Source organism: Marmota marmota, unplaced genomic scaffold (genome assembly GCF_001458135.2).
Source record: "Marmota marmota marmota unplaced genomic scaffold, marMar, whole genome shotgun sequence".
In the NCBI taxonomy this organism is placed as follows: domain Eukaryota; kingdom Metazoa; phylum Chordata; class Mammalia; order Rodentia; family Sciuridae; genus Marmota; species Marmota marmota.
Window position 1 is genome coordinate 244,461 of NW_025999985.1, and position 19,844 is coordinate 264,304.

General features: G+C 38.1%; 1 protein-coding gene and 1 long non-coding RNA gene across 2 annotated transcripts in view; one reads left to right on the forward strand and one right to left on the reverse strand.

Moving 5' to 3' along the window:
- Window positions 1-14,112, forward strand: part of Znf615 (zinc finger protein 615) — a 16,907-nt gene extending 2,795 nt beyond the window's left edge. Inside the window, 4 exon segments of the mRNA XM_015507384.2 lie at window positions 4,635-4,761; window positions 5,036-5,131; window positions 10,490-11,271; window positions 11,273-14,112. Coding sequence (XP_015362870.2) covers window positions 4,635-4,761; window positions 5,036-5,131; window positions 10,490-11,271; window positions 11,273-12,430 — 2,163 coding nt within the window. The 3' untranslated portion in view covers window positions 12,431-14,112.
- A 1,838-nt stretch (window positions 14,113-15,950) lies between these two features.
- On the reverse strand, window positions 15,951-19,841 carry LOC107160764. Its single transcript, XR_001505900.2, has 2 exons — window positions 19,321-19,841; window positions 15,951-17,636 (listed from the first exon to the last, which is right to left on the reverse strand). It is a non-coding gene; the product is annotated as an uncharacterized LOC107160764 (long non-coding RNA).
- Between the last annotated feature and the right edge of the window lie 3 nt (window positions 19,842-19,844).

Sequence of the window (19,844 nt, forward strand, 5' to 3'; positions counted from 1 at the left end):
ATACATACATAAATTATGTGCTTCCTGTTGTGGAAAAACAATTTGAAACAAATAGACATTAATTAAACAAATAGACATATGTTAATTATTTTATGAATTACTGATTATAGATTATTTAAATAACTGGGAAAATATGCATTGAAAATAAAGGTATAGCTATAATTTTGTAAACCTTATAAAACCATGTGCTTCTTAAAATATTTGGAATACTTCAACCTACTTTAACTATGGATACACCATTAATGTAGATCCCAGTATATTTATTTATTTATTTATTGTAATTACATAGTCAGAAATGAAAATAAAGATTTTTTGGTCATCGTGGGAACATTGTGAGAAAATTGTCTCAGGTTGCTGACTTTTGTTCCTTTGACGAGCAAAATGAATCCTTATAACCTCTAAAAATAAAACACAAGCAAGCATGTGTGTCTCTCATAAATGTTACACTATTTCTGCAATTTTCCTTAATAATATAGCCATAAACCCTGTTGAGGGTTAAAAATCAGATTTTTGGCTTTGAAAACATGTTAGGATTAGGGCAGCAGAGTAGAAGCTTGTGAAACCCGATTTTCCTGAAAAGGATGAGTCTTTTTTTTAGTGAGAATGTATTAAAATTAGGAAGGAATTTGCCAACAGCTGGGTGCAGTCCTTGTAATTCCGGTTGTCAGGCTGTGAGAAAAAGAAGGATATGCTAGTAGCTGGGAGGCAGAGCCAGAAGTCCTGGTTAAGTGACAGCGGGAAGGACCAATGTGGAGCCCACAAAAAATATGGAGGTGGAGCAAGAGAAAGGGACACACAAAGGGCGTTTCCATGGAAAATTCTATCCCAAACAGGGCTAAGGGGTAATATCACAAAGGAACAGGTGAGCATTAGTCAACCCATAGGGCTGTAGGAAGGCATACCTACACAAGAAGACACATTTTGCTATATTTTTATGACTTTCAAGATTGGGGCCACCTTCTATGGCCACTTTGATGTGGCCAGATCACTTGGAAGTGACACAGAGCCTCACCAATCAAGAAAGGAAAATGCTGGTCACATGGTGTGGCAGCCTCTCAACAGCAGCTCCAAGTCCAGCAAGAAAATAAAAGAGCACACCTCAAACCCATGTATTTTTGGGGAGAAGCCATTTTAATGAGGCAAGGGTTAGGGTTCCAACAAACAAGTGGGTGTAATCTAACCCCATTGGGTGACTCCCACTCCTGGAGCTGCACCTCTCTTATCCAAGCAGAGGTAAGGTTCAATTGTATTGCAATGGTGCAATACCAGTTCCGTACCTCTTTACTCAGGACTGAAAGGTGTGTACATAGCTCCTGTCGAGAGCGGCTCCTGACAGTGTATAGCAACAGTGGCAGGGCACAAGGAAAATGAATCATTCAGGGTGACTTGTCCTTCACCCTACAGGTGCCAGGTTGCCAGGAAGAAGAAAAAAATCAAATTAAGCAAATAGATTTTAACACTTGGATATCATATAATTGCTAGGGATACCCTTAGCTGGAGATGGAGGGTTTTTTTTTTTTTAATTAATTTCTTTAGTTGTAGATGGACAGCAGGTGCCAGGTTTTTGTTCTCACGACTAAAAGGCTCAGGGATCACTCCAGTCAAACTGGGCTAACTGGGCTGCATGAAATAACCACACAAGAGACACAAATACCTTTTTCTTTGGGGTCGCTGCGTCGGCTCCTCTGACCCTAAGGGTCCACAGAAAGAGAGAGAGAGAGAGCACGCGCTGACCCCTCTTATTGAGGAGAAGTATTTTAAATGAGGCAAGGGGTCAGGTTTCAGGGGGCTGAATCTATCTTCATGATGTCCACTGTCAGCAGGTTGACTGACACCTGGGTAGGCCACACCCAAGGGCACAGTAAGAGAAGGGGTCACACACAAGGCACTTCTATGGAAGATTCTATCCTAAACAGGGCAGGGGTTATATTATAAAGGAACAGGTGAGCATAGCTTCACCCCTGGGGCTGTAGCAAGACACGGAGTCATGGACCCTCAAACCCCCAGCTGGGAAGTATAACTCAGTCACATGTAAGGTTGGTCTCCCACAAGCAGGCTTTTATTTTATTTGTTTATTTTTTTTGTATGTGGCATTAAGGATTGAACCCAGAACCTCACACGTGCTAGGCAATGCCCTACATCACAAGTTGGTATTTTTGAAATTAGTAAAGTCATAAATTATAGATAATTATTGGAGCTAATCTTGCTACATTAAATAAAATTACTAAACATATTCATACAACCCGTTTCTTTATACATAAGGACTATTTTGACATAAATTCCTCAAAATGTCATTACTAGCCCAGTGCCATATAAAATTATAAATTAGATGTTGACCTATTTTTACCCATTAATATTTGAGATACTAACTCCCTACACTTGGATCAACATTGAGTTTGATAACAATAATAACAGTTTTTCATAGATTAGTACATAAAGGGCTGTTCATTTTTCTATTTCATTTTTGGTTAATGGTAAAGAACAAAATATCCTCTCTAGGCTTATTTAACATGTCTACTTTCTATTTGAGATAGATGTCTTTATATTTCTCATGTCCCTAGTAAAGGCCACCATTCCTAAGTTAAAAACTCTGTCTCTCACTTCACTCCAAATTTAGATAATTATTTAAGTTAATCCAGAGCTAACTTCAAAACACAAATTTTTATAAACAACTTATTATATTTATTTTTGGTAATTCTGTTAAGTCAAAATGAAGTCACACACACACACAAAAGCTAAGTTTGTATTTACCATGGTCCTTTAAATGACTTTTGTCAGGTTTAAGACCACCTAGGTATAATAAATCTTTTCTTATTTAAATACTTGTACTATTGTCTATAACTTAAACTAATAATACTATGGCTTATGCCAATCCTCTACTCAATTTTATAAATAAAGGGGGGAAACAGGACCCCTATGCACACACTAGATCTTACAAAATATTTCAAAACTTTTTAAAGCTGTTACATAGGAGCTGAGCGACCCCTAACTTTGAGCGATGGAATTGTGGAGCAGAGGAGCACAGCTTTGGGAGTGGGTGTTACCCAATGGAGTGGGCGTTACCCAATGGAGTGGGCTGCCTTCTCCTTCCTTTGTAACACTACCCTGACCTTTTTGGGATGGAATGTTCCATTGAATCTCCCCTTGTGTGCCCCCTATATAAGAATAAAGAATTCAGGTGGCTCTCTTTCCAACAGATCCCTAAGGTTGAGAGCCATCACTGGGCACTAAGAAAAAGCGACTTTCTTTGTGTAAATTATTTTGTGTAAATCCAAATTCACCTGGGGTGACTCTGAATGATTTAGTTGAGTGTTGTGGCAGCTGATCTAGAAGAGGCAAAAGATGGAACATTCCAATTAATGGTTATTTCACAGATTCAGAAGAAATTGATGCAGGCCCAGCCGACTTTTGATTTGTCTTATTCTTTATTCCCCAGTGGATTTGTAAAGACTGGTAAAAATCAGTGCATTTAAACAAGTATGAATGAGGAATAATGTGATCTGGGGAAATCTGTGCAAAGTAGGATCAGAAATGAATGAATAAATAAATGGGTTGATAGGTAGGTAGTTACTAGGGATTCTACTCAGGGGTGATTATTACTGAGCTACATCTCCGGTTCTTTTCACCTTTTATTTTGAGACATAGTCTCATTATATTGCTAATGCTGGCCTCAAACTTGGAATCCTCAGCCCTCTGAGTTGCTAGGATTACAGGTGTGTGCCACCATGCTCAGGAGGAGATTATTATTCATAGGGTTTTACACTACACGATTCATGTTGGAATATGCTATGACTGTGCAGGAGGACCCTGTAGTTCGCATTAGCTGTCAGCTTGTGTGTGATATCTATGACAGTCATACAAGAGATTCACAGTAAGTTGCATCAACTATGAGAAAGCAGACAAGTTTTCAAGGGATGTTGGTGTTTTGTGGCATCAGTTCTGAGGCTCATTTTGGTCTTAATGAGTTTTCTTAGAGGTGGTGCGGTGGTGATGTCCTAAACTGTAGCCTTCTCATAAATACAAAAGCAGGTTTCCTTCTGTATGTCTCTAACATATTAATCAGTTTTTTATGCACATCTAGATAGGCATTTGTGTATATGTGTTTGATATACTTTTTAAATATAATTCTTTCCAAATTTGCTGAATTATCTATTAATATTTTTTGCTTTGTACATGTTCTTCAGTTTCTTTTGTTCTGTACATTGACCATAGTTGTTTGGTATATATTATCTTGTGATACTAGCATCTGCAATTTTTTTTTCATTACTTTGATATTGGCTCAAAGATCCATGGAACATATAACAATCTGTATTATTTGTCTCTTTAGTGTATAGTTTGGTATTAGAAAATAGATGCTCATATATACATATATATGTACACTTATAGTAGATGTTATTACATTAGCTAGAGGAATTAATGGCTACATATGCCAAAATTTGTTTGAATTTTCAACTTTGTTGAATCAACAGATGATCGCACAGTCACAGAATATTTTATTTGAATTCTTATTTTATCACTTTGTATTAAGAAAACAAACACCAATTTTCTTTTATTGTGAAAATGAGCAGAATAACTTTTGCACACTTTCCGTATCACCAAAGGAACATCATTTCATTAATACTATGTCATTATAGGAATCCCTGACATTTGATGATGTGGCCGTGGTCTTCACCTGGGAGGAGTGGCAGCTCCTGAGCCCTGCTCAGAAGGACCTGTATCAGGATGTGATGTTGGAGAACTACAGCAGCCTTGTGTCAATGGGTGAGGACAGCTGCCTTGTGTTACTTGGAGGGTGCTAGACTGTGGCCTTCCATTTCTCAGCTGTCTAAGTCTGTGGAGCATCAGCAGTACTCTCAAGTGGTTGATTCTCAGATCTTCTTTTGCCCCATATGAAGAGTAATCCACCTTTTCCTGAGGGAGAAGCTGAGAGCTATAGATATAAAATTTGGGTTTAGTCCCTAAAATGTAACAGTCTCCCTTCTTGACATATCCTAACCCATTTCAGTGTAAGTCTTCTGTCATTTCCCACAATCAGGGTATGTATCCAGCAAACCAGATGCCCTCTCCAAATTGGAACGAGGGGAAGAACCATGGACAACAGCAGGTAAAATCTACAGTCGATTCTGTTCAGGTGAGTGAGAGAACTGGCCAGGTGGGCAGCCACAGAAGTCATATTCTGCTTACTCAGAATAGAAGGCAAAGCCATGAACCAGCCTCTTTACGTGCCCCTCTGCCCATGTCAGATCATTTCTTTGTTGGAAATATACCCTTCTTTTCTCTTCTTGCTCTCATCCTTTCTTATTTTATACCTATCTTGTTTTGGTTTCTTTGCATAATTATGTTCTTCCTAGGATTTTCAAATCCACTGTCATAGTGTCTTTGCCTGAGTCACTTGCTGTAAAAAATTCCTCTCTTCAGGCCTTTCTAAACAGAGAGCACTCTGAATGCATCACTCTTTTTCTAACTACTACATTTTAATCTTCTTTAATACCATCTAACCTCATCTTGGATGACCTGGTCTCTCACTCAGGGTTTATGTGATTTTTTAACCTTCTCTTTTTTTTCCCCTTTCTGAGATTCTCCATATTTCTCTATTTTCTTTTCTGTTCTCATAAGTCTTAAAAGTTTACTTTATGATTTCTCCATTCTCTGAATTAGTCTTTTTCTGGTCTCTGGAAGAGACTTACAAATTGACTTCCCCCTTAATACTATCTAATTTATATTTAATTTCTGTATATTTTGTCCATCTTCATGGCAGCTGGCTGGTGACTTCCCATTGTGTGTGAGGAGCAAGAATCATCTTCCTCCAAAAATAATTATTTTTTGTTATCTTTGTTTATTGGTTTGTTTATTGATTTAGGGCTGGGATCTCCCTGTGTTGCCTAGGCTGGCCCCAAACTCCTGGGCTCAAGTGATCCTTCCACCTCAGCCCTCTGAGTAGCTGGAGCTACAAGTGTGAGCCACTGCATCCAGTGTGGCTATTCTGACTCAAACTTGGGTTCTCCTAGATCTGCCCGTTTCAGTTTCATCCATCCTGGCATTACCTTAAATGTTCCCGACATGCTGAGCTCTGTCTTCTTAAAATTCCCTGTAGTGTTTTGATTGTTTAATTAATTTATGTCCCAAAGCAAGTCAGAACTTAACTCATTTCCATCATAGTTTTTCTAATTCTGAACTTTCCTTAATTCATCTTAGGTGTCGCTATGCATTTATTTCCCAAAAGTTTTTGGGGTTTCATCATGTTTTTTTGTAGTGTGATTGAGATATGTTCCACATACCATGTAACTCACCCATTTAAAGTACAATTCCATGGTTTTTAAATAGCCATTTGTTGCTTAAATATCATCTAATTATGTGTAAACAATTTAGAGACATTTTGTATTTACATAAATTATGTTCTCAAGTTGCTTTGATTACTATAGTTTTGTACTAAGTTTTGAAAATGGAAAGTTGAGTCCTTTAACTTGTTCCTCTATTTCAAGGTTGTTTTTATTAGCCAGGTGAGCTGATTCATACTTGTAGTCCCAGAAACTTGTGGGAGGCTGAGACAGTCAGCTTCTACAAGTTAGTGAGACCCTGTATCAAAATAAAAATGAAAAAGACTGGGGATGTGGCTCAATGGTAAAGTGCTTCTGGGTTCAATCCCAAGTATCAGAAAAGGAAAAAAAAAGGATATATATTTTTTGTTTGAGTCCTTTGAATTTCAATTTGAATTATAGAATGAGCTTGTGATTTTCTCCTTAAAAGCTCAGTAGAATATGCTGAGTCTGTTTACCACTTTGGGGAGTATTGCCATTTTAATCTTATTAAATTTTCTGATTCAGGAGCAATGGACATTTTATATTTAATTAGGCTTTTAATTTCTTTCAGGGTTGCTTTGTAGCTTTCAGAATACAGTGTAAGTTTGGCACTTCCTTTGTTAAATATATTTCTAAGTAGTTTTCTTTTTTGATTTTGTAATTGATGAAATTCTTTTTTACTTGCATTTCCAGATTATTCCTTGTTAGACTATAAAAATATGATTATTTTCTTATCATGGAAGATTGCTGTTTCTCTTCAAGTGATCTCAATGCCACAATACCATCTTAATTATAGAGCTTTGGTTTTCTTTTTAAATATTAATTCTTATCAATATGGTTTATATGTGTGATTACCTTCATAATTTACTTCTTTAAAACTTGTGTGTTGAAAGCCTTGCTAACACCAATACAAAAAAAAAAAAAACCTGAGGAAAAAATATTCTTGTTCCTCTTCACATTGCTTTCATTCTCAATGGAGGTGACTATATAATAAAAAGTAAACATATATAAATATGTTTGGGGGATAAAACAATACTACAAGGAAAATTAAAGCAGCTATAGGAATGTAGGTGTTGGGACATGGCACTGTGCTTTTAGGGTGGTGGGTGGGAATGGCTCCTTATTAAGGGCCTTTCAGTAGATAGATGGCAGAAGTAAGTAGGCTCTCTGGGTGTGGAGTGTTCCAGATGTGAAACAGTGGAAGTTCTACTACATTGAGACTGGAGGGAGTTTGTGGAACTTCTAGGAAGCTGGTAGGGAAAGTAGAAATAAGGATAGTTGGGTAGTAGCAGGAGGTTCTGGTCCATGGGCCACATATTGCCTATCTAAGGCATTCAAGACTTTGATTTTACTCCAAATGAGTTGAGAAAGCACTAGGTTTTGAATAGAGGAGTGGCATAGCATCACTACTTTTTAAAATAGATTCTTTTCTCTACTATTTAGAATGTAGGCTTTAGCTAGGATGGGAGGGAACTATTATACTCATGTTACAGTCTTTGACAGTAAAGTGATACAAATTAAAATCATCAGGGGCTGGGTTGTGGCTCAGTGGTAGAGCGCTCGCCTGGCATGCATGAGGAACTGGGTTTGATCCTCAGCACCACATAAAAATGAATAGATAAAATAAAAGTATTTTATCCATCTACAACTAAAAAATATTTTAAAAATAGCTCAGTGGTATAGCACTTGCCTAGTATACGTGAAACCTTGGCCTCTGCAAAAAAATAAAAAAGAAAAAAGAAAACAAAACAAAACTAGGCTCAAGCTACCAGTCATCTTCTATTAGTGAATCTCTGCAACCAGTGCTGAATTTTTCCAGCAATAATCTTTGACAACATATGTGAAGTGTTGCCTCTGCCACGCGACCAGCACGCTAGCTTCATACTAGAGGTCCTAAGCATAGAAGTTAACTAGTGAGATCAAAATAAACACACATAAACTCAATTTACCTTTTTCTTGACCAGGTCTGAGATGGCCCTCCCTGGCTCCTGCCTTGAGCCACCCGGTGGGGTAGCGAGGTTTACACAAGAGACTAACAGGAGAGAGAGAGGGCATGCCAGGGAGTGGCCTTTTATTGGGGAACAAGAAATTCAACCTTCATCCAATGAAGGTTGAGGGGGACAGCATTCCAAGGTCAGGGTCAGTGATTGGTCTCAGGGTCAATGGTCAGTCACACCCCCACACGGATGGGCTCTTGCACCTAAAAAGGGTGGGGATTAGTTCTGACACAGCTTGGCCGGAACGCCTCACACCCAGTCAGGGAGGTGCCCAATCACGTGCGAGAACGGCTTCCCACAGTTGCCTACCAGGGAAGTTCACCCAGGTATGGTGTCTAACTACCCAGAATCAAAATGATACAGTTGGGTCCAAAGCCTCAGGCATACACAAACAGGGTGTCCAACATTAATAACATTGCTAGCATTAAACACATCTGGTGTGACCCAAGGCCTTAGGCATAAAAAGACACTCTTGTTAGACAAATATTCCAGGGACCCAGAGTTACCTTTCAGGAGCCAGTCAAGGCCAGTGCTTTCTTTGGTGTGTGTGATGGAATAACCCATGCCTGCAAACACTTAATTGTCCATCATTGTTTATTCCTTCTGTAGCAACATAGGAGAGTATGACCCAGAAGGAGTGGGATTGGGAGTTGGTAATGTAACTTGTGATAGAACACTTGCCTAGCATGTACAAGGCCCTGGATTCAATCTCCAAAACCACCACCACCACCACCAAAAAAAAAAAAAAAAAAAAAGTGCTGATTTAATTCTGTGGTGAGAACACTTCATATCTACCCTTTTATCAGTTTTCAAGAGGATTTCACTCCCCTTTCCACCACAGAACTGAGGATTGAACCCAGGGGATGTTCTACCACTGAATTATATCCCCAGCCTCGTTTATTTTATCTTGAGACAGAGTCTTGATAAATTGTTCAGGCTGGCCTAGAATTTGTATCCTCCCCCATGAGTTGCTGGGATTACAGGCAAATTCCACTGCACCCTGCTAGAGAATCTTACATTCTTGTCACTGTGGGGTATTTATTCCATATATTTGGATCTCTGGAGGTACACCTGGTCATAGTAGTCAGTATTTGGTTTATTTTGGTGGGCTTAACAAATTTCAGAGCTGTTTATATAGGCATGGCTAAGTTGTAGGCCTTATGCATGTACCTTCTCTTTTTCTACTTGTTTCTGAGTACAATCTTATCCAGTTCTTTCTTTGAATAATTTTGTATGGATTGATGATATCCACATTGCTATTTCCAGATAAGACCTTTTTCAGTACTTACATATTCAATCAGTTACTTCATTTTTATATTGGATGTATAGTAATCACCTGAAACTTTATGTTCTTAATGTACACTAGATTTTCCATTCATTCCAGACTTCAGTAATATTTCTTATTTCATCATGAGGCTTTCCCCTAATGTGGTGGTTGAAGCCATGTGATTTTTACAGTAATCGTTGTGCCCTTACTTTCACTTATCCTCTTCCCACTCCTCCCATTGAAACTATTAGTAAGTTAAACTTTAGCTTTTCTTCTTTTAGTTATATTCTGATTTCCTGTTCCTCCGGTATATCTTACTGCCTCCTTCATAACATTTTACAGATGACAGTTACAGTCTTTATTTCTTTGATTTCTTTTGAATTCTTTTTCCATAATTAGAACTAAACTTTCATGAAACTAAGAAATATATTTGTATATTCAAAACACAAACATGGCAACTTACACATAGCTGTTGTTCAGCAAATTAATTGTAGAGTAAATAAATGTAGCCTCATATGGTCTGGTATGTCTCCAGCTTCCATGGTCTGATGGTGTCCTGTGAAATTCTGGGGTTCCTGCTAAAAGTGACCTTGTTGATATTTTTACTATCTGTACATTTTGTAAAGATTTATTTAGAAAGTAGTCACATCTACAAATCACTCATACAGGAGAGAAACCTTACATATGCAGTGAATGTGGCAAAGGCTTAACTGGGAAAAGCATGTACACTTACTGATTTTACTTTATAATGTGTGTATGTTATTGTGTTTTACCAAGGTGCAAGAGATAGGGATATTTATATACAAAACCTTTTTGTATTTATATGGGGTTGTCATTAAAGAGTTACATCACACCACAGCATTTTTTAAAACAGTTTAATGCCAGAAGAAGATGATGAAATGATTCACTGTTCTTGTTTTTCCTAGAAATCAGAAAAGTTGATGATCCTCTGCAACATCACTTGAAAAATCAAAGCATTCAGAAGAATCTGGAGCAAGGCCATGAACATAAAGCATTCAGAAATATTGTTAATCAGAGCAAAGTTCATTTTCCACTAAAGCAAAATTGTGAAAAACCTTTAAAATCAAATTTAAGTTTTAAAAGCCAGAATAGAAGCTGTGACCTAAAGAAATTTACTGAGATTAATGGAGATGGGAAATCTACATACATCCATGCAAACCATGAATGGTTTTATACTGAAATTAAATTTCCTTTAAGTGCAAAACCTACCAATATGGCCCTGGTCATTAAACAACAGAGAACTCATAGCATAGAGAAAATACATGAATGCAGTGAGTGTGGGAAGGTGTTTGTCAGGGTGTCTCAGTTCATCAATCATCAGAGAGTTCATACAGGAGAGAAACCTTATAGGTGTAAATGTGGGAAAGCCTTCTCCAGAAAGTCCCAGCTAACAGAACATCAGAGAAATCATACAGGGATGAAACAATATGAATGCACCAAATGTGACATGTCCTTCCTCAAAAAATTACAGTTCAGTGTGCATCAGGAAACACATATGGGAGAGAAACCTTATAAGTGTAGTGAATGTGGGAAAGCCTTCATTAAAAAGTGTCGACTCATTTATCATCAGCGTACTCATACAGGAGAGAAACCCCATGGATGCAGCATATGTGGGAAATCCTTCTCTACAAAGTTCAGTCTCACTACACATCAGAAAACTCATACAAGAGAGAAACCTTATATATGTAGTGAATGTGGAAAAAGGATTCATTGAGAAGAGGCGTCTTATTGCACATAGTCGGACTCATACTGGAGAGAAACCCTTCATATGCAATAAATGTGGGAAAGGCTTCACCTTGAAGAACAGTCTTATCACACATCAGCTAACTCATTCAGAAGAGAAGTTGTATGCATGCAGTGAATGTGGAAAAGCCTTTTCCATGAAGCACTGTCTCATCATACATCAGCGAACACACACAGGAGAGAAACCATATACATGCAATGAGTGTGGAAAAGGCTTCACCTTGAAGAGTCCTCTCATCAGGCATCAGCGGACACATACAGGAGAGAAACCCTATGTATGCACTGAATGTCTAAAAGGCTTCACCATGAAGAGTGACCTAATTGTACATCAGCGAACTCACACTGCAGAGAAGCCATATATGTGCAATGACTGTGGGAAAGGCTTCACTGTGAAGAGCCGCCTGATTGTCCATCAGCGAACTCACACAGGAGAGAAACCTTATGTGTGCAATGAATGTGGAAAAGGTTTCCCTGCAAAGATCCGGTTGATAGGACATCAGCGAACTCACACAGGAGAGAAGCCTTATAAATGCAGTGAATGTGGAAAGGGCTTTACTGAAAAGAGTCACCTCAATGTACATCGGCGCACTCATACAGGAGAGAAACCCTACATATGCAGTGAATGTGGCAAAGGCTTAACTGGGAAAAGCATGCTTATTGCCCATCAGCGGATTCACACTGGTGAGAAACCATACATATGCAATGAGTGTGGGAAGGGCTTCACCATGAAGAGTACTCTAGGCATACATCAGCAAACTCACACTGGAGAGAAGCCTTACAAATGCAATGAGTGTGGTAAAGCCTTCAGGAAGAAGACATGCCTTGTCCAGCATCAGAGATTTCACTCAGGAAACACTTCCTTTGCATGTACTGAATGTGGAAAATTCTCTTTGCGCAAAAATGACCTCATTACCCATCAGAGAATTCACACAGGAGAGAAACCCTATCAGTGCGGTGAATGTGGGAAAGCCTTCACTACAAAGTCAGGGCTTAATGTTCATCAAAGAAAACATACAGGAGAGAGGCCCTATGGATGTAGTGATTGTGGGAAAGCTTTTGCCCACTTGTCAATCCTTGTTAAACACAAGAGAATTCACAGGTAGTTATTCTGCTAGTTGTAGGCCCTTGAGATAATATAATAAATACAAAGAATAATAACTTTGTTGTAGAGTATATGGTGGTATACTTAGGATCAATTACCTCATTCATCTTCCATGTTATATGAAACAACTATATACAATCAGTCTTCATAAAAGCATTTCAGGACATTATATGATGGCTAAAAAGTGTGTACTCAGAAAAATCCCACAAATGTGACAGACTACAGAAACCTTCAGTTGAGAGAGAGACTTCATCTCCCTAGGTTCATTCCCCAATGCTGAAAATTATCAAAAAATTATCATAGGTTATGGATGAAATATCAGCTGATAGAAATATGATAAACACGGGAAAGCCTTTGCCCAGAAATTAAGACCTTAATAGATTGAGAGTGTTGACACTAGCGAAATGCTTTTCTATGGCAGGATTTGTAGTATTTTATTGCATCACTTGTGAAGAAATCAATATGAATATATTTGAATGTATAGAACCGTTTGTGAAATAGTAAGAGATGATAATGAGGGAAAGAAGCCCTAGCAAAATGATGAAAGAAGTCTTTTTGTTACAAGTCTGTCATTACATGATAAGCTCTTCCATTTCTTTGATTCTGAGTTTAGAATACTTGAAATGGAATGTATTAATAAAGTTTTATAAGTAGTATTAAGCAGTGTATGAAGTCAATATAAAGTCAGGTATGGTGGTGCACACTTGTAATCCCAGTGATTTGGGAGACTGAGGCAGGAGGATTACAAGTTTGAGACCAACCTCAGCAATACACTTAGACCCTGTCTCAGGAAAAAAAAAAAAAAAGGATTGCAGATGTTTCCCAGTGCCCCTGGGTTCAATTCCAAGTACAAGAAAAGAATAAAACCAAAACTTTTATAAGTTTTATTCAGAAATAATAAATTTAGATTCACAGAAATCTTACCCAAATAAAGAGTTTCTAAAGGCCCTTAACCAGCTTCTCCCAAAGATAACATCTTATATAACCACTGTTCATTATCAATTACAGGAAATTATTGCCATACTGTTGACTAATAGAATTTATTTGATCACCAGTTTTAATGTTTAGTTTTTAAGTTTAGGGACATTTTATGATATGTAACAACAACAATCAAGAACATAAAGTCACATCAACAAATTCCTACATGCATTTTTATAGTTGCATACTTTCCCAACTTTTTAAATTTTGGGGTGTGGTGGGGTGAAGGTATTGAGGACCAAACCCAGGGCCTCACACATACTAGTCAAGTGCAATACCACTAAGCTATCCCAACCATTTTTACTTGATTTTGGGACATGTTTTTGCTAAGTTGCCCAGGTTGGGGCTCAATATTTGTAATCTAGCCAATTTGGTGTCCTGAGTAGTTGGCTTTATAGGGATGCCATCCTGCTTGGCTCCCCACCTCACCCCTGGCAATAGGATTTGTTAATATATGTAATTTTTTCATTTGTACAATGTTATGCAAATGGAAGCACACATCATGTACCTTTTGAGATTTGATTATTTAACCTTAAGCAAATTATCCTCAGTCCCATCCTGGTTGTTGTTTTTGCTGGTGGGTAATATATTTCATATAGATATACAACAGTTTACTCTTCTACTTGCCCACTGATGGACATTAGGGTTTTTGTCAGATTTTTTTGCTATTATAAATAAAGATGCTGCAAACATTCTGGTACCAAGCATTTGTGTAAGCACAAATTTCACTTCTCTAAGATGATTATGAAGAGTTTGAATTTTGGGTCCAATGGTGAGAATCAATTTTATGTTGCTTAACTATTTTCCACAGTGCCTGTTCAATTTTCCAACAGGAATATATGAGAAGTTTGATAGTTCCACATTCTTGCACTTGCTATTGTCACCATGTGTTATTTAGTCATTGTATTATGTAAGTAGTGCTGTCTCATTGCGACCTTCATTTATATTTTTCTAATTTTTGTTGTTGTTTGCTTTTGTGTTTTGCTTTGCTGGGGATTAAACCCCGAGTCCTGCACATTCTAGGCAAGTGTCCTACCACCAAGCTATATCCCTTGTCCTTTTCTTTCCTTCCTTCCTTCCTTCCTTTCTTCTTTTCTTTCTTTCTTTCTTGACATGGTATTGCCCAGTCTGGTTTTGAACTTGAGATCTTCTTGCCTTAGCCTACCAGATCATTGGGAGTACAGGTGTGGGCCACTGTACCCAGCTCCTGTAATGGTTTTGATATTATTTTTTCATGTGCTTGTTTGCCTTCCAAGTATCTTTGATGAAATGTTTACTCAAATCATTTGTCCATTTTTAATTAGGATGTTTGTTTCCCTAGTATGACATTTAGAGATGTTTTTAAAGAGGTTTGTATGCTAGGTACAATTTTCTTGGACATATCACTTACAAATATTTTCCCCAGATGTGGTGTATCATTTTTCCCTCCTCAGGAATATAAATAATATTAAATCCAAATTACATTTTTTCTTTTATGAGTTATAATTTTGATGTCATATCCAAGAATTCATTACCTAGCTGTATCATGATTATTTTCTCCTATACTTTACAAATGTAGTTTTGCTTTTAATATTTTTAAACTATGATCCATTTGGAGTTAGTTTTTGGACAGGAGTTGAGGGTTAGGTTTTATTTTCTTTGCCTATGATTATACAGTTGGTCCAACATTATTTTGAAATTACTGTTTTTTTCTCATTAAATTGACCTTGCACATCTGTAAAAAGCGGTTATATTTTTGACTACTTCTTGACTCTTCCATTGATGAATTTGTTGTTTCACCAATAACACACTATAGCAGTGATAGTCATAAAACCAAGGAATCATATTCTTCTGGCTCTAAATTTCTTTGAAAATAGTTTTATTTATTCCAGTTTCTTTGTCTTTCCATACTTTTTAATTAAGCAGAATTTATTTAATTTTTTTCTAATTCTTTTTTTTTAAATTAATTTTAAATTATTTCTTACATACATCACAATAGAGGAGAGCATTACATCCATAATAATTAAGCAGAATTTATACCCAAGATCTTTGAAGACTATTACAAACACAAAGTATCCTTCTCAAGGTATCCCAAATTAAAGACACACTATGAAAGTAAAGACATGACATGAAGAATTCTTTTAGGTCATAACTATTTCACTTTTCTTTGTTTTTAACCATTTGTAATGTTCTGTATGTACGCCATATTTTAAACATTTTTTAAATGTTTAAATGTATCTTTTTAAAAGTGCAATCACAACTATAAAGGAACTTAAAAAGAGATCAAATCTGTTTCATACACAGATTGGGCAACCTAATATACATCATAACATAAATCTTTCTAAACAAGTTTACTATGAAACATTTGTGTTTAGTGTTAAAAATAAAACAATATTCTCATTTAGAAAGAATCAAGGCATCATTTGATTAGTAAAGTCTATTCCTTCTCCCAATTTTATGCTTTCTTGTCTTCATTTAGTAATTGCAGATTTATGATAGAACAAATTTTATTATAGTATAAAAATCTTAGGAACAACAAATTACAAATATTCCATTTGTTTTTAACAAGTGTTTTCCTTCCTAAAATGTAAACATCCAGTAAATAAAACATACATGATATCCTAAGTATAGCAACACCAACAACTCACTCATTAAAGCAGTGTATGTTGGTATATTTGGTGATAACGTTGTTTATCTTAGTACAAAGCACTTCACCAGGAGAACCAGGCAATTATTATTTGAAGCAATTCTATTTCTTCACTCAGTTTCCATATTTGTAGAAAATCATTAATTACTGTAGAATTTTGTCTGTAAGAGCAGGACACAGGAAGGTCTGAAATACCCCAGTCATTTGCCTAAAGAAAAAGCGCAGGATCTGGGCTCTATGAAGGGGTTGCTCTTGGCTGGAACACTGGCGAGCAGAGCATCCTTGCAGGTATTCTGCAGGTGGTACTGCTGCAGCTCTGCAGCAGCCTGAGAGACCCTGGTCCTCCAGGTGGCCTCCAGCTTGAGCTGCTCCGCCAGGTGCTGCAGGGTGCTTGCACTGGCCCCTGAAGCCTTGGCAGCCGGCGGCACTGAGCCCTCCAGATAAACTTTAAAATATGCTTGTGTATATTTATTTTTTTTCTGTTTTACTGAAATTGCATTCAATATATTAAATGAAAGTGGGTTCATCTGGCATCTTTATTGCACCGAGTCTTCTGACATGCTGTACTGCCATCTATCCAAGCTGGCCACCTATGCTGGGGCCACAAAACCTGACTACTCCAATAACTTAAAAAAACGTCGAAGAAAACACGCAAATACACAGAAGTACCTTTTCAAAATCCAGGGATGGCTCCTGACCTTAGGGGTCAGTGGAAAGAGAGAGAACCACTGGAATTATTTATTCTTACATAGGGGACACACAAGGGGAGGACCCATGGAACATTCTTTCCCTAAAAGGGCAAAGGGGTAGGATTTCAAAGGAACAGGTGAGTGTATCTCAACCCCACCAGGTGACACCTACTTCTGGAGCCAGCCTCATTATCCAAGAGGGGTAAAAGCCCAATGTATTGCGGAGTGCAATAACTGTTCAGGACTCCTTTACTCAGGACTTAAAGGTGTGTACATAGCTCTGTCCAGAGCAGCTCCCAACAATGCTGTCTTGCCATTTGATTAATTCTTCTTGCTCTTAATAAATAAATAAATAAAAAGCTTTTTAGCTTATGCATATCCTGTATGTTAGAAGTTTACCTGAAGGTATCATTTATAGAGCCATTGTAAATGCTCCTATGTTCATGATTTCATCTGTGTGTTGAACTTGCACCCTATCGTATTGCTAAACTCATTTGCTTTTGTAGACTCTGCTATTTCAGCTGTGTTATTTCAGCACTAACATTTCTATTGGGTTCTTTATTACATTTTCTGTCTTACCAAGATTTTCTATCAAGCCATTATTCTCTTATTTTCCTTTAAACCATTCAACATGGTTTTCTTTAGGTCTTTAAATATATTTATCATTGACTTTAAGTCATTGCTATTTCTATCATTGAAACCCACTCAATTCATTTTATTGATAGCATTGTTTCCTGAGTATTAATGATTTTTCACTGTTTATTTGCAAGGATATATATTTTTGGGGTCAATATTTAAATATTTTTTCATCTCGTATAGTATGCACATGGAGAGACATTATAGGTGCTCGGCAGATCCAAGCTTCCATAACACAAAGCACTGTGTAGAGTGCAGAGCAGGGGAGGAGAGATTGCCTGTGGGAGGAACATAGCTGGAGATAACAAATTCAAATAATTGAGAACTGATTGCAGTACAAATATGCCAACCTTTGATATTCCTCTGATTCAGGTCTTAAACCAAAGAGAAAACCAAATTGTTTTATACTGAGAATTTTGAATTGCATGCATGCATGTGTGCATGCATGTGTGTGTATAGTAGATTTGTTCTTTTGTAGAATGTTCTGTTTTTTCCTCATAAATAAATATCACCTTTACTTATATATGTTGAAATTCTGTATTAAGTCTGCAGATTGTTTTCATGAGATGTCCATGATTTACATAATCACCTGCATGTGTATATTTATATTCATAAAAGTTGGTATTTGCCCCCTTATATAAACTTTACTTGGCTAACACAACAAACTTGAAGGCTACAGATAAGGAACATTATTAGTTCAACTGTGCAGGTCGAAGGGTGGATTGCTTGGTTTGAGCTGGCCTGCCCTGGCCTGAGTAGCCTAGATGGGTCTTGATCACATATCTAGGCCTCAAGTGGAATGGATAGGGGCAGTATTGACAGTCTGTCATTCTCCAGGAGGCTGGCTTGGGAGTCATCACTTGGAACAACATGTACATAGAACTGCATCACCACCCTCTCATTCCTAGAATTGACAACTCTTCCAGTTGTGCAGAGATCAAATGTGTCTACCCTGCTCCATCTTAAAACCTGAGTAGGACTCCAAACCATTAGTGCAGAAAGCACCCAAGAACCATGTGCCCTTGACCCTTGCCCTGGTAACATGAGGATAGTGCAAGCACCAGGAGAATGCAGCTCCACCCTGGCTCCACCTCTACTCCAGTCCCTAGCAACTGTCCTCTATGAGTATCAACACCCCACATCAAGGGGGTCTCTGGGGAGATGGCCTGCACTTTCCCTTGAATGCTTATTCCTTGCTGTACTGCAATGGCACTTCTTATTCTTCCTTGAACATGTATCTATTTCCCTAAATAAACCTCCATCTATGACTAGGACTGGTGTGTGCTGAAATTCTTTTCTGGCATATGTGTCAAGAACCCTTCTGGTCCTCAGTCAAGTTTCTCCTTCTCTTAAGTCCTCATATCTTTCTTTGGAGAAATATCTTCTCCCGTGACAGTTACACTTTACATGTTATTATTCTTATATGTATAAAGTGTCTAACTCAGATACAAATTAAAGTTTATAGGGTTGTCCTACTCTTAAAAGAGTCCAATTTTTGGAAAAATCTCATGACCTCCATCAAAAGAGTAATTGGGTGGTGGGTTTGTCAGACAAATGTGGAAATATTTACTCCCAATCTGTGGCTGCTTTTTCCACTTTCTTAAATATGCTTAACAGCACAATAGGTTTTTTTTTTTTTTTTAAATTCCTATTTATTAATTTCATGGCTCATCCGATAGTGTCTTGTCTTGGAACTAACCCAGTTCATAAAGGTTATTGCCTTTGTTCTCCTGTAAACTTTAACCATTTATCCCCACCCCCACCCCCTGTATTGCTAGGAATTGAATCCAGAGCCTCATGCTCTACCACCGAGCTACATTCTCAGCCCTTTTAATTTTATTTTGAAACTGGGTAGAGTTGCCCAAGTTGGCCTCAAACTTATATTTTTCCTGCCTTAGTCTCCCCAGTAACTGGAATTATAGTTGTGGGCCACCTAAACTTTTATGTCCCTCTTCTGCTTACCTTCTTACTTGTTTTTTGCATGTAGGTATCCGAGTATCCCAACAACACAGCTGAAAAGTCTGTTCCACCGCATGGTCTGGACACTCGTGTCACACCTCCGGACCCTGCTCCTCGACTCCTTCGATGGGCTCCAGGCCTCCGGCGAGCTGCACCCCTGGGGCGTGGCCGCCCCACTCTGCCAGCTCGTCTCAGCCTTTTTCTGTTCTCAAAAGCCGCTTCCCGCGAGCCCTTTCCCGCCCACGCTTCCCGGGGTGTCTGCTTAGGGACGTCACTGTTCCTTTCCAGAGGCGGCTCTCTGCTCAGGGGCACCCGACCTCCTACTGGGCAGACATACTACTATGCTGGACAGCCGCTGATCGCAGTTCAGTCGGCCCTAAGTCCCTGGATACCGACCCGTTTTCACGCTACACATTTTCTGCCAGTGTAGAAGTGCTAGGAAATGAGGCAATTCTGCCTTTTGGCCCCAATACGTCAGCAAACATGGCCACCTCCGCGGGCCCGCGGCCACCTGGGCGCGGCCATGT